Below are 13,876 nucleotides of genomic sequence, written 5' to 3'. Positions count from 1 at the left end.
CCCTCTCCTCTGGATGGCCTTTCGGATCAGAGTAACCACGTCTTTGCCTTCCACACCACTGGACTTGAACCCCTTGGTCCAGGAGACCAGGAAACTCTGAAGAAAGGACCAAGGAAATGAACACTGATTCCTCACAAAACTCAGACCACACTATTCAAACAACCATTAGTAAGTGGAGACCTCTGTCACGAGCTAAGCTAAACTATAACAGTGCTTAAATATTCATACTGCTTCCTGACTAGCCTAGGAAAGAGAAACTGGGGCCCCATTGAAGCCCCAGGAAGAAGATTAAATGAATGATTCCTTCATGAACTACTGCCCCCAAGAAGTGGAAAGAACAGGCTTTAGAAATGCCAAAATAAGAGATTCATCATTAACTCCCCAGACATCTTTCTTCCAAGGAACTTCATCAGGATACTCTGTATCAAGGGGGTTCCTAAATTCCCATTCCTGGTTCCCTACAAGGGATGAGGATAATGTACAACATATGGGGGATTGCACATTGTCCTTTGAGGGACGGGGGATAGAGACTCTCCCCCCACTTCTGATCCTTCTTCACCATCCCCCCAACACCTAAACACACTCACTCACAAGGACAGAACTCTCAATACTCAACCTTGTCCATAAAACCATCAGAGCCGCCTCTAAAACCACAGAAGCAGCTGGCTCAAAGTTCATCCCAGACCTCCCAGCCCAAAGATGAAGCAACAAAAAAAGTGTCTGAAGAACTCATCTTACCTCATCTAGTTTCGTTTGGACGCAGGGGAATGAGAAAGTAAAACCCAAGGGGAGCTTCTTGTCTTTGATCTGCAGCTTATCCATGAAGTTAGCCAGGCATTCCGCAATGTGGTCAAACAGCTGAGAGCACACAGCACGGGAAAATGAGTGAGGAGGGAGAATAGCAAGGAAATGAAGAGCATACCTAGACTTTGGGCTCAAGAAAGGAACTAGTTGAACGTGTGCAAGATATGTACCCCCTCTGAAGTCTTAATTTTCTCATCTATAAAATGGGGGTGATAACTGTACCTGACCTCAGAGTTACCAAAAGGATTAAATGTGTCAATAAATTATAAGGGCTTAACAGTAGTTAGTACTTATTAAATACTGTCTTCCACTCAAACTATTTATCTAAACCACTGTCAAAATAACCCTGTGAGAGGCAGGAGAAATCATAGGTAAAGCTGATCAGAAAGTCATCACATACCCTGGGAACAGAACATCCCTTGGTGGCTCTGTCAGAACCCCCCCTTGACATGGTGCACAGCTGACTGTGGGCAGCCCGTCTCACTGCCAGGAAGTATTCTAGCATCCCTGTCTCTTGTGATTGGGGAGGGAGTGGGACATTCTCTGTTGGCATTCTCTGAACTTAACAAAAATAAGTAACTCTTATATTTTTCCTCCATTCTGGAAAAGTAATTTCCCAGGAACATTTCAAAGAAGTTATTTTTGTTTTCTAGCTTCAAAATGAAACACCAAGTGACTCCATGAAGAGCACTGAAGAATAAATAGGGTTTTGTGGATGGGCAGCCTTACAACGTGACCATGCCAAGCAGGACCCACAGCTCCTAAGAAAAAGCTGTATTTACAACTATCCAGGCTTTCAATCAGTCCCAAGGCCCACAGTCACATGGCTTCCTTCTTGCCCACTCAGCATTCTCAAAGAGAGGCAGTGATCTCCTCCAGATGCTTACAGGCTGAGGCCAGGGGCATTCTGTACAAAAAGTAAGCAGAGGCCAAAGAGACCAAGTAGATGCCAAGAGGCAGATTGACCAGATGGCAAAATCTAAAAGCCAAGGGGAGTGGATGAGAATATATCTTTTCTTCTCCAGACAGAAGAAAAGGAAGATTCCACTAAACCAGGGGTTCCTGGGCGTTGTGGGTCCTGGACCAGCAACGCCACCACCATCATGTTATAAATGTAAATTCTAGGGCCCAAATCCAAACCTGCTGAATCAGAAACTGTAGGGGAGGGGCCCTCCAGGTGACCCTGAGGCAGTACTTTAAGAACCACTGCACTAACCACAAAAGGTATTTTCATTTACAAAGGAACTGAGAGGTTGGGGGTGGCAGAGTAGACCGAGAGGCCCGCTGGCTCCCCAGATGGCTAAGGTATGGGAGCAATCCAGGAAGAAAAGGCCACCCCCATCTAGAAGGTGGCCAGCTCTAACAACTTCCTGCACTGATCCTATCCCTGTCTGGTCACATGCAAAATTAACTTCAGATGATGCTGAAACTCTCAAATCTCTGAACAAAAACATTCTCAAGAACAAAGACCGAGGAACAACAAGGCTCTCTCACAAAGAGGATCATCAATGCATAAGTGCCAACTACCCTGGGCGGAAGCCAAGTATTTTAACACGTACATAAGGTTTCTAGACAGATACTCAGTAAGTTCTATTCTTCTGTTAGGAAGTTGACCCGAAACAAAATTTACAGTATAATCAAATTCCCAGCACCCTCTTCCTGGTAGTATAGTCAAAATGATCTTTAGTAAAAATAGTGTTTATCCAAAAAAGAAGTGGCAGAAGCTGTGCGAAGAGAGAAGGCCAATCATCAGAGATGAAGGGAGGGGGTGCTTAAGAAGGGGGAAAAGCAAAATGGTTGCCATCCTCCAGCCCCGATCCGCTGCTCCCTTTCCAACTGTGCTCCCACAAGGAGAGACAGTGAAGAGATACTAACTTACATACAGTAGCCACTAGCTGTAGTTATCTTAATCACTGAGAATCTTAAAAAATGTAATAGTCACTTCCTCAATCACACTAGCTATATTTCAAGTGCTCGTTGCCACCGGTAGCTAGCTAGTGGCTAACGTATCTGCAATGGGCAGATACGCTGCGAAGAGTTCTACTGGACAGTGCTCGGTTAGAAGAGCCTACATCTCTTTCAAAGCAGGGAAGAGGTGACCATTTGCTCCCTTAATTGGAAGACTATCTCTTTTTCTATTAGCTGATGATCTAAGGATAAGATACTGGGAGAAAGAGCTAACACCTTCCTGCCATAAAAAGGCTCAAAGGGCACCATTTTATGAGGTTAGAAAAGGTTTCCCTTTCCTTATTGGTCTGAGAATGCTCACTCCCCTTCCCACAAGATACACTTAAATATCTAATGTGGCCACTATTACAATCTATAATTCACTGCTCTCAAGTGGAAGTTCGCATGCTAGAAGACAGATTTTATCCAGGGACCCACACTGTCCAAGTTCACAGATCTTCATAAATCTTTGCCAGTTTAGGGCTTGGTGATTTGGTCTTGGTCTTAACTAAAACTTATGTTTAAAATCCATTTGTTTTCCTCCAGTTAAAAGATTGATACCTATGATCCAAAAGAAAAAGAAAATAAAGGGAAAAAAGCACCAGTAATTCCACCACTAAAATAGCCACTACAGAGGCGCCTGGGTGGCTCAGTAGGTTGGGCAACTGCCTTCCGCTCAGGTCATGATCTCCAAGTCCTGGGATCAAGCCCTGCATTGGGCTCCCTGCTCAGCACAGTGTCTGCTTCTCCCTCTCCCTCTGCCCCTCCAGCCTGCTCATGCTCTCTCTCTCAAATAAATAAATAAAACCTTTTTAAAAAATCTTTTAAAAAGGCCACTATAAATTTCTTCCAGTCTTTTGACCAACTGTTTTCTGGGAGAAAGAGCTAACACCTTCCTGCCATACTTCCTGCTTTTAAGCAGAGTATTCTTTCCCTTCCTTAGGGTGGAATAAACACCTGTATTTTCTTCTCATTTTCTTTCGTTCATTTTTATATAGCACTTTTGCATTTATTAAAAACTTTTAAAATGTCACAATAACTTTATCGTTTCTTCCAGGTGGGTCTCATTTTTTTTTTTTAATTTGGACTAAAACATTGTTTATGGATACTGAAGCTAGGTGAACACCCCCAGAGAGGTAAAATCCCACAGTCTCAGGGATTTCACCTCCCTTGTTCAACCCCAGCATGAAAACAAGGAAAGCAGGTGTANAATTTGGACTAAAACATTGTTTATGGATACTGAAGCTAGGTGAACACCCCCAGAGAGCTAAAATCCCACAGTCTCAGGGATTTCACCTCCCTTGTTCAACCCCAGCATGAAAACAAGGAAAGCAGGTGTACCCTCAGCACTGTCCCCAGGGACAAATAAAGAGTCTAACAGCAGTCTCTCCCCCACACGTTCTCCTCGGGGTCTGAAATTCCCTTCTGGAGAGGGGGCCCAATATGGTGGGAAGAACAGTACACCAGGAGTAAGAAGACTCCACCCCTTCCAAACCCTAAGGCCTAAGAGGTGACCACACTGGGCATCTTACTGGATTCCACGTCCTCTACTCGCTCTTTTACTGAGTACACGCTGGAGAGAAAATCAGCGGGACTAGCCAGCATGCAAGCAGACAGTCATCCCCACAGCAGTGCCATCACCTGGGAATGTCCTCAGGGACTCCTACCCATGGACTGAGAAGCAGCTGAAGAAGGAGCTGGAAGAACATCCCAAGGAAGGTTTTTGCAGAGCAGCTGAAAGGGGAGACCTGTTTCCCTGGATACCCAAGAGCAGAGAACATGCTGGACCGGTGGCAGTCACCCGCCAACCGGCCAGATACTTCTGGTGTGGTGGCCGGAAGAGTCCCCTCTGTAGGAGGGCTCTCCTGGGGGAACTCTTGAGAGGGAGAGCTCCCCAAAAGGCCTGCCCCACAGGACTTCACATGTGCCAGAGCACCAGCCCCTTCAGGGAGTGTCTACTACTCTGGAAGCAGGGGCAGGTAGTTGGGATCCAGGACCACCGTGTTGCCTAATGCCAGGAAGTACCACTCACAGGGACCACACCACACAGCCTACCAAGTGGACGGAGCCTCCGAGAATTGTGCAAACACATCAATCTGGCTTTATGCTGTGACTCTGGCCCTTCCCACCCCTATGATCTAAGGCCAAGTCATTCACTCAGCCTTTCAAAACCCAATTCGACATCTATAAAGTGAGATTAACAGAAGCACTCAGCCTCACAGGGCCAGTGTGAGGATAAGAAGAAGAAATGCATACAATATCCTTTGCTCAGCCTGTCACACAAATCGTCATGTGTCAGCTCCTCCTGATGGTCCCTCATCCACTTCAACACAAGTATTACTTTCTGGGAGGGGTGGGCTGTGTGTCCGGGTGGTCCAGCTGTGCTATAAGCCCAGGAGGGGCAAGGCCGGGACTTTGATTCCCAGCAAGAACCATTATCCCGCGCACAGGAGAAGTTCAATACATGTCTGGAGATTATCACAGTGCAATTCCATCCTCTCCCCTTTTTTCCTGCCTATTACTGAGAGGATTCTTCCTTGGATTTCACATTTCTTCTCTATCCACTCCTTTTACCGTATGGACGCTCTAGAAGACACAGAGATATGGGGTGACTAAGCATGATTTGGGGCAATGAGGAAGCACACGGTGCCCACTGCCGTACCAGGTGGGACAGACACCCCAAAAATGAATTTTGATGTTTTCTCAATAGGCTTCCACCCCTGTGCACAAAACCTCTTCTGTTTTAGACAGGCAAGAAGAGAAAGAGCAAATAACCACAAAGATAAAGGGCCGAGTTCCCTCTCCCTATGATGCTATGGTAACAAGTGTGAGACAAGGAAGGCTGTCGAATGATCACAGTGGTAGGCGGAAGTGTCAAACCACAATCGTGTGTTCCGACTTGCTATTCAGTGGCATTGCTCACAACCACAGGTGTCCAGTGGGGTGGATCTGGCCTCCCGACAGCAGGCTTTCATCAATGACCAGCCCGTGCAAGCAGACCTCAAAAGACAGGGCCAATCAAAACACCACCCACTGTGGCCCATCCAGACCCTGGGGTCTCACACACATGCTCCCCGCTCTCTGGTCCGTGTGCACCTCTCCTGATGGAGGTGCCTCACTCAAACTCCAGGCATAGAAAGGGATCACCAGGCAGGGAGAGCACAGAAAATCTGAGCCTCAGTCAGGGTCTCCTCCCTCCAGACCAGAGAAAGAGCAGCATCTGCGCCTGTGGGGCCCAGAGCCCCAGTGGCCACTGACAGGAGGGTCATACCTGGGTGCCGCTGCCCCGCATGAGGTCCTCGGGGATGGCATAGATCTGGTTCTCCATCTCCACCTTCTGGAGCCCATTGTCTGTTACTCTTACCCGAAGTACACGGAAGTTTGTCCCTCCGAGGTCCAGAGCCAGAAACTCTCCGTGTTCTGCAAAGAGACGAGACACCGCTATGAGTTCAGGAAAGGTAAGATCCTCACAGAGGCCAAGACTTAAAACCCATGAGTCCCTCCATAAACACTGGTCATCTCCCAGTGATGGGGTGGCCAGTGGGTCTTACTTTTTATCACACACATTTATGTATGGTCTGATTCTTTTTCTTCCTGCTAAGCACTTTTTATATTACTTTTAGAATTCACACAATGACACAGTCTTACACCCAATTATGGGGTGCCCACCCCCTCACAAGAGCTAACTACTTCAGGGGTTTTTAGCCAAGTCCCCATCAAGCTCAAGGGTCCCACCAGGCCCTATCCCAGGAGTTCACGCCTCAGTTTTGTTCTTCATGCTCCCAGGATACCCAGCACACGGCTACAGGTCTGTGGGCCTCTGGGCTTTCCGCCAAATTGTGGTCCCCATACTAAATTTACTTTTTAATTTCTGCATGCAATGACGGCAATGTCCTACAGCAGGATAAGAGGGTCATGTGATGAACTGAATGGGGTCCAAATAGCTATAAATTAAGAGGCCTAGCAAACCAGCCAATCAGGTGCCCCCCAAAAAGATCCCAGGCCTATTAGAATGTGTGAGAATGCTGACCCAAAGGTATGTAAGACAAGAGTCAGGCCACTCAGCTGTTCCACTCAGACAGGCCAGAGCTGGGGTGGAGGGGGGACAGGGAGACTCCACCAGCACAAGTGGGTCAAGATCTTCAGGTGTCACCAGGAAGGCACAGTCCCTTCTCCTCAGGAAATAAGCAGTGTAGACAGGAAACATCCAGATTCTAGACAATAATAGAGCTGGCTGCAGGGACATGCTCCATTGTATGGCACAGAATAAAAGTGCTGAAAAGGCGGAGAGGCTAGGCCAGGGCTGGGGGCTGGCGGGGCCGACAAGGGCTGGGGGAGGTGGGCTCACCCCTCCACAGCCTCCCCCGACCAGCAATAGCTCCTCCAGTCTTCCACGGAACTGCCACACACCTTCTCAAAGGACACGGTGTTATTTCCTGGGGAATTCACTTATTGGCATGTTTGTCAACACTCAGCCCAGTGGCACTGGGCGAGCGGCCACTGAGGTAAGGCAGCGCGGACGGGCGGGGCAGGGAAGCGCTTTGACCGAATGTGCCAACAAGGGTCCGCTCTGTGCCCAGCCACTGAGCAGCAGTAACTGTCTGGCCCTGAGGAAGAATACTTCTGCCCGGCTCCCTGAGGGCACTACCCCCAGCCTCTACAGTCAAAGGGGCAACTTGGGGAGGGGGCATCATCCAACCAAGGTTCTGCGGGACCCGCCACCACACAACAGCGGTCTGGTAGTGGCGACACACACAGCCTGGCTCTGGAGCCCACGTTCCCTTTGTCAGGTATCTAGCCACGTTTTGGCCGTGGCAAGTTCCTGAGGCTCGGCAGCCTCACCTCTGAAATGGGAACGTCATAACACAGGTGGTTGTTGTGAGGGGGAAAACGAGATAATGTGCTTCAACCACCCAACACGGGGCCAAGAACTTAGGACGCACCCCGTAAGTACTAGAAACGTTCCATCCAGCCATCCACACTGGCGTCCTCCGGGCTCACGGCTTGGGCCACCTCTCAGACTGAAAAGCACAATCACTCTCACCAGCAGGGACTGAAGGAACCTGTCCAAGAAAAGCCACTGGCATCTGCCCCAGTGACTTCAGGGTTCCTCCTCAGGGGCGCTGATTTCCCGTCCCCTCCCTGGCATCCGGACAGCCTCCCGGCCCCACCGGCTACAGGTGTTCGACCGCTTGGGCAACCTCAGCCCCACCGGGGGTGACTCTGCCCTTCCCGTGGCCATGGGCGACTTTTCCAGGCACTCCAGCTCTGAGCCTCCCCTGGTAGTGGGAACCCAGCCAGACTTCAGGAAAAACTATGTGGTGGTTGTCATGGGGGATGAAAAGGAAAATCAACGATGAACTGCCTGCCTCAGCACTCTGCAGCCCGGGGCGCACGCAATGCGCTGAATCGGCGCCCAAGGGGGTCATGATTCAAGGCCAGCCCGGCCTCCGTTCCCAGGAAGGAATGTCATCCCTTGCTTTCTTTTCAGACTCTGCCGGAACAGACATTCCTCTCGGCATCCCTCCTCCCCGGCACCCCCTCTGCAAACACACAGGATCCCAGTTACCACAGCCTAGGGCTGGATTCCTTCCAGGGTCTCGTATCTCTGAAGCAGACCCAGCAACATGACTCCTAGAGCTAAATCCGAAGGTGAGCCCCCCTTGGGACAGTGGACAGACCGTTCTCCTGGTGCCCACCCCCCCCCACTGTGCATGAGAGGCCTCTGCAGAGCAGGGGTAAAGAGCTGGGCCTTCAGCGATGGGCAGACAGGCCTTGATTTGAACTCTAACTCAGTGTCTTCACTACCTGTGTGGCCTCTGAGCCTGTCACCTCCCCTGTAGAACACGGCCCATCATACTGACTTTTCCCAGAGGTCATGAGGCTGACACGGAACACAGGACATATTATGTGTGAATACGTAGGCTCACAATAAGTCGTCAATAAACCGCTACTGTCATCACCCTTCCTATTCCCCTTTGTTTGATCATGTAGTTCCTCCAATTCCCACCTACACCTACTAGTGGTGCAACTCCTACCTCTACTGGGAAACTTCCAGGACATTCCAGAAGGCCAGGGCAGACAGCATGGGAGTATGTGATGGGGTGTGAAGGAGCATGACATCTACCACCCAGGACTCTCAAACTGGACAGGTGCGAGCAAAGCTCTGGGGCAGGAAAACGTGCTTACATTGGGTTTCTCAAGAAAGTGCACAGCCATGTGACAAGAGGACCCAGTAAGTTCCAGAGAGATCATTCTGCTGGATTATGGCTGCTGAGGCAACATATTAAGAAAACATCTCCTATTGCATTTGCTCATTGATGGTTCATTTGTTAAACAAAATGTCTGAGTACCAACCGATTTATAATACGAGACCTTCAGCTCAGAGGTAAGGTCTCTTTCATTGTTGAGCATGCTGCTACGTCTGGAAAGCAATTTAACTTTCTAAAATAGTTAAAATATAAACATCTGCTTTCTTAAAAAGTTCAGACAATACAAAAGTGGGAAAAATTAAAAGCAAACATCTCTCTTTTCTTCTCCACACCCCAAAAGTAATCATTATTAATGTTTCTTGGGTGTCCTTGGGCACATTTATTTTGTAAAGACAGCAGAGGCTGTTAACAGACATATTCAGAGAAAGGGGTTGGAATCGCTGGTTCTAAGAATGTATGCTTATAATTTGGAAGACACTGCCTAAAAGTTCATGCCTAAAAGTTCTCAACAATTTCCACACAAACCAACAGCTGAATGGTTCTCACCAAGGTCTCATGTTATGTGGAAATTAATCTTTGCCAACCTCCTTGGTCAAAGTGGCACCTCATTTTTTAAACGGGGTTTCCTTCTATTGTGTAAGGTTACACATTTTGAATTGTTGACGGGTATTTTGAATTCCTTGTTCTGTGAACTTCCTAGTCACATCTTTTGCCTTTTAAAAAAAATACATTCAGGGACGCCTGGGTGGCTCAGTCCCCTAAGCCGAGGCCCTCGGCTCAGCAGGGAGCCTGCTGCTCCAGGCTTGTGCTCTCTCTGACAAATAAAACCTTAAAAAAAAAAAAAAAACCATTCATTCTTTTTTTTTTTAAGATTTTATTCATTTATTCGACAGAGATAGAGACAGCCAGCAAGAGAGGGAACACAAGCAGGGGGAGGGAGAGGAAGAAGCAGGCTCATAGCGGAGGAGCCTGCTGTGGGGCTCGATCCCATAATGCCGGGATCACACCCTGAGCCAAAGGCAGATGCTTAACCGCTGTGCCACCCAGGCGCCCCACATTCATTATTTTCTTAACCTAAAAGAGCTCTTTGCATCTTAAAGAAAATAGTCTTATTGGTTGTATATTTACAATTATTTTTTCCAGTTAAATGTCTGTCTTTTCACTTTATTTGTGGTATTTTTGCCCTGCAGTAACATTTAATTTTTATGTTGTAAAAATATTTATGGTTTCTGGGTTTTATGTTATGTCTGTACAAATTCTAAAGATTATATGAGATTGCCACCTTTCCTAACTCTCCCCAATTCCTCCTGAATGTGGCCAGCACCACGCTAAAATGAAGGAAACGAAGTTTCAAATTCATCTTCTATTTTCTTTTTTGTTGTTTTTGTTTAAGCCCCCCCCCACCTCTTCCTCGAGGTAGGCACCCCACTAGGGGCACCCAGCTGCCTGCTCGCTGCACAGCGGCCATTTTGGGGTAAATTGGCCAGATGGGCGGGCCCCTCCCTTCATTAAATTCAGCCATGGAGAATACAGGCTATCCATCCGGCTACCTCTCACATGCTAAGCAGGAGCTCTACCATTTGAGCTAATTCCCCAGCTCCCATTTTCTAGTTTTTTTAACAGGACGTTTTTTGGAAAACGAAGCCCAGAATGCTGTCTTCATCTCTCTTGTCCCTGGGACAGAGTTCAGACTTCATCACAGGCATCTGGATTACTGTGGTAATAAAACAAGGAAAGACAAAGGCAGTAGTGTGGGGGAGGTTTAGTTGATTGTGGGTCCAACACGTAGGTGTTTTTAATGGAAGAAAAACTAACATTTGTTAAGTGATGGTCACTTTGTTTATAAGCATTATCTCATCAATCTTCAGCAACCCAATGGGGCATCATAATACCAATTTTCCATATGGAAAAAAAAAAAAAAAAGACTCAGGTCCAGTAATCGAAACCAAGATTCAAATTCAGGTCTGGTTCTCCAGCAAAGTTTTCTACTGCGATGAGCAAGGAGGCTCCTCATGGGAAAGTTGTAAATCCTCAAATAAGGAATTCTTCATTAACAATGCCAAGAGCATAAAGCCCAGAGTCACCAGCACCCTCCAAGCTGGCCTGGGTGGCAGAGGAAGTGATGCTGTGGTTTAGAAGTTCAGTCATTTGGTTTAAGGTCATACAGGGGTAAATGACTGCTGGGTTTGAACACAAGTCCATCTGACCCCAAAGCCCGTGCCTGTCCCACCGCACCACACCCATGTGTCTTGTTCCTGGAAGCTGAGGAGGGCCTGGCACAGAATCCAGAATGAGGCAAATAAGCCATAAAGTGGTGAAAAAGAAAGTAAAGACTCCCTTATCTTTATCAGTAACTGCAGTCCGTCCCTCCTCCCCCAGGCCTACTTGATGGCCAAGTGCTCTCAGACATGAGTGAGTGGTGACAGACACCCATCCACTGGATGGAGGCGACATGCCCTTCTTCCCCAGGAGCCCAGGACCTTCTAAAGCTTGTTGATACAGTCTTTTTGGTAGCCACAAATCATTGCCATCTCACACAATCACACAGGACCTCTTTTCCCACCAAGCCCTCTCTGCCAAAGGTCCTCCTCATTAAAAGCATTCCCCCCAAAACCAGAGAAGAGAAGGGGTACCAACCCTCTTCTACAAGAAAGCAAGGACTCAAATGCAGCACTGCTGGTCCACGGTTAAGAGAACTGGCAACAGGAGCATTAGGTCGTGCCACCCTCCATCAAATTGCCCAACAGTTAAGATCCAAGTTGTTTCGTCTGGCAGAGTGTGTTTGCTGACTCATTTCCCATCCTAGACTACCCTTCTGCCCACTCTCAGTGAGGCTCTTATCAAATACATAAGGCCAGCAAGATAAAAGGGTTTCATTTTCTCCTGGGAACTCACCTGTCTCGGGGACAGGCTGAGGAGGACTAAAATGGCATTAGACTAGCTGCCTGAGCATGACAGTCACCATCAGGTTAGTTGAGGAGACATCAGTGATGGGTCTGAGCAGGCCGTAACTGCAGCATAGCTAATAAAGCAAGAATAAGTGGCCTGCACTTGGCAATGTCCAGGCAATTTTTGAGGTAGGAGAGGCAAGGGCCAGTTGGAGTTTCCAGCAGGATCTATTTTCAATCATTAGGTACTTGCCATTAATTAAAATAGCTCACCACCTGTTCCTCCCATCAGGCACTTGGAGCACTGTGTCTACCAGCGCTCGGAGACTGACTGACCTGCAAACAGGTTGGCTTTGGGTTTGTGTTTTGAAGCAGCAGAGCCCTTCGTCAAAGGCAACTATGTTCAGAAGGGGCAGCACCCTGCCTGTTCAAGGGTGGAGCCAGAGCCCGGCCCCCTCACCCCCAGAGCTTTTTCAGGACAAGCTCTAGAAGCGTCTTTTTGAACAAGAGATTTTTACTCAGTGTTCCCGGAGTTCGGGGGACCCGTGCAGGTGGCAAGGCCTGATCTTCGCGGGTTAAGGAAGGCCAATTAAGGCACAACCTCACCTCCCACCTCCTCACTTCCAATTTTAATCTTTCCCCTACCATTACTGTCTTAGATAACGGGGTTCTACATAAGATTTCATTTTGTTTAAAGTTGGGAATAGGGTCTACTACTTTAAAAAAAGTTTTCAAAAATCACTATTTTAAGAGTCACAGAATCTATTCTAGGACGGCCAACGAAATACTTCTCATTCTGCAATCATCTATTTCAACACTGAGCACTGAACATAGCACTAAAAGCTTCTCGGCCATGTGGTGCTGTATGCAAACCCAGTCCCTGACCAGACTGGTGAGAAAGGAAGCAGTTAAATGCACAGAGGCGAGTCCATGATAGAAGGAATGAATGACTGGTTTTGCTCGGACAAGGAAGGCTTCTAGCCAGGTCTGAATGATGGTATAAAGTAGCCAGACAGGGAAAAGAACATATGTAAGGGTGTGGAAGTTCATGGCCTGTTCAGGGAATGGCACATCAGAAGTGACCGCAGCATAGGACTCCTACAACACGGCTACATGCATGTAGCAAATGCCAATGCCAAGGACTTGGATTTGAAGCACAGAGTCAGCTTTGTTTTCAATAGGGCTTTAGTAGCACTGTGGACGACAGGTCTAGCGCCAGGGATGCTGGTAAGGAGGACGCTGCAAGAAAGTCAGGCCAAGCAGTGATGAAGCCCTGGGTTCCGGGGCCATGTATGGTGGTAAACCACCCCAGTTTGCCCAAGACCGACATGGGACTTTCAGTGCTAAAACTGAGAGACTCCCAGGCACACCAGGATGGCTGGTCACCCCAGGGCCATGTTAGATCCAACCATAAGGACATCAGCTCTTATCACCTAATGCCAGAGGCATGCAGCCTTGAACTTGGAGGTAGGTCAAAGACACACATCCGTACTGTCACAATCAGTTTCTAAGTGGTCCTTTAATAATTCAATGTCCCCAAGGGGACTAGCTCCTGCCTGCCCTGCCACAACAGGAACATTTCCAGGGGCCCCAGATGACTGCACTGAACATTCCAATCTTCCTCCCTGGAGTAGCTCTGCCTTGCAGACCTTGTTTATCCTTTAGTTTTCAAGTGCCTGCTAGCTAGTACACTGCAAGAGTGCAAGAGACTGCTCTAAGATTGTATGGCATGGACTCCAATTAAGAGGAATGAAAGGAGAGATCTCCAGGTCCTGGATAGGTAATCCAGCAAAACTACCTTTAGCAGACACAGGTTTTGAGGCACATATTTTCCATGTACCTGGAACCACCACAGCCACTACCACATCTGGTGGCCTTTTTTTAAGATCCAACATCCCAGCTACTCCATTAGAATACAATGCTGGTCTCCACTCAGTAGCTCAGAAATAAAGTAACTCCATGTCATTAAATGTATCAAATCACAGTTAATGCTGGTGTCTAGTACAGTCAAGGAACAGGGTAATC

General features: G+C 47.9%; 1 protein-coding gene across 2 annotated transcripts in view; it reads right to left on the bottom strand.

Moving 5' to 3' along the window:
* The window catches only part of HK2 (hexokinase 2), a 60,489-nt gene that overhangs the window by 19,044 nt on the left and 27,569 nt on the right, over positions 1–13,876 (bottom strand). For both annotated transcript variants that reach the window (XM_034659425.1, XM_002921461.4), the window contains exons 3-5: positions 6,023–6,171; positions 739–858; positions 1–96 (exon numbers count right to left, since the gene is read on the bottom strand). In XM_034659425.1, the coding sequence (XP_034515316.1) occupies positions 1–96; positions 739–858; positions 6,023–6,171 (365 nt within the window). The remainder of the gene's footprint in view (positions 97–738; positions 859–6,022; positions 6,172–13,876) is intronic.

This window comes from Ailuropoda melanoleuca, chromosome 4, assembly GCF_002007445.2.
Source record: "Ailuropoda melanoleuca isolate Jingjing chromosome 4, ASM200744v2, whole genome shotgun sequence".
NCBI classification, from domain to species: domain Eukaryota; kingdom Metazoa; phylum Chordata; class Mammalia; order Carnivora; family Ursidae; genus Ailuropoda; species Ailuropoda melanoleuca.
This window is presented reverse-complemented; position numbering and strand designations above follow the sequence as displayed.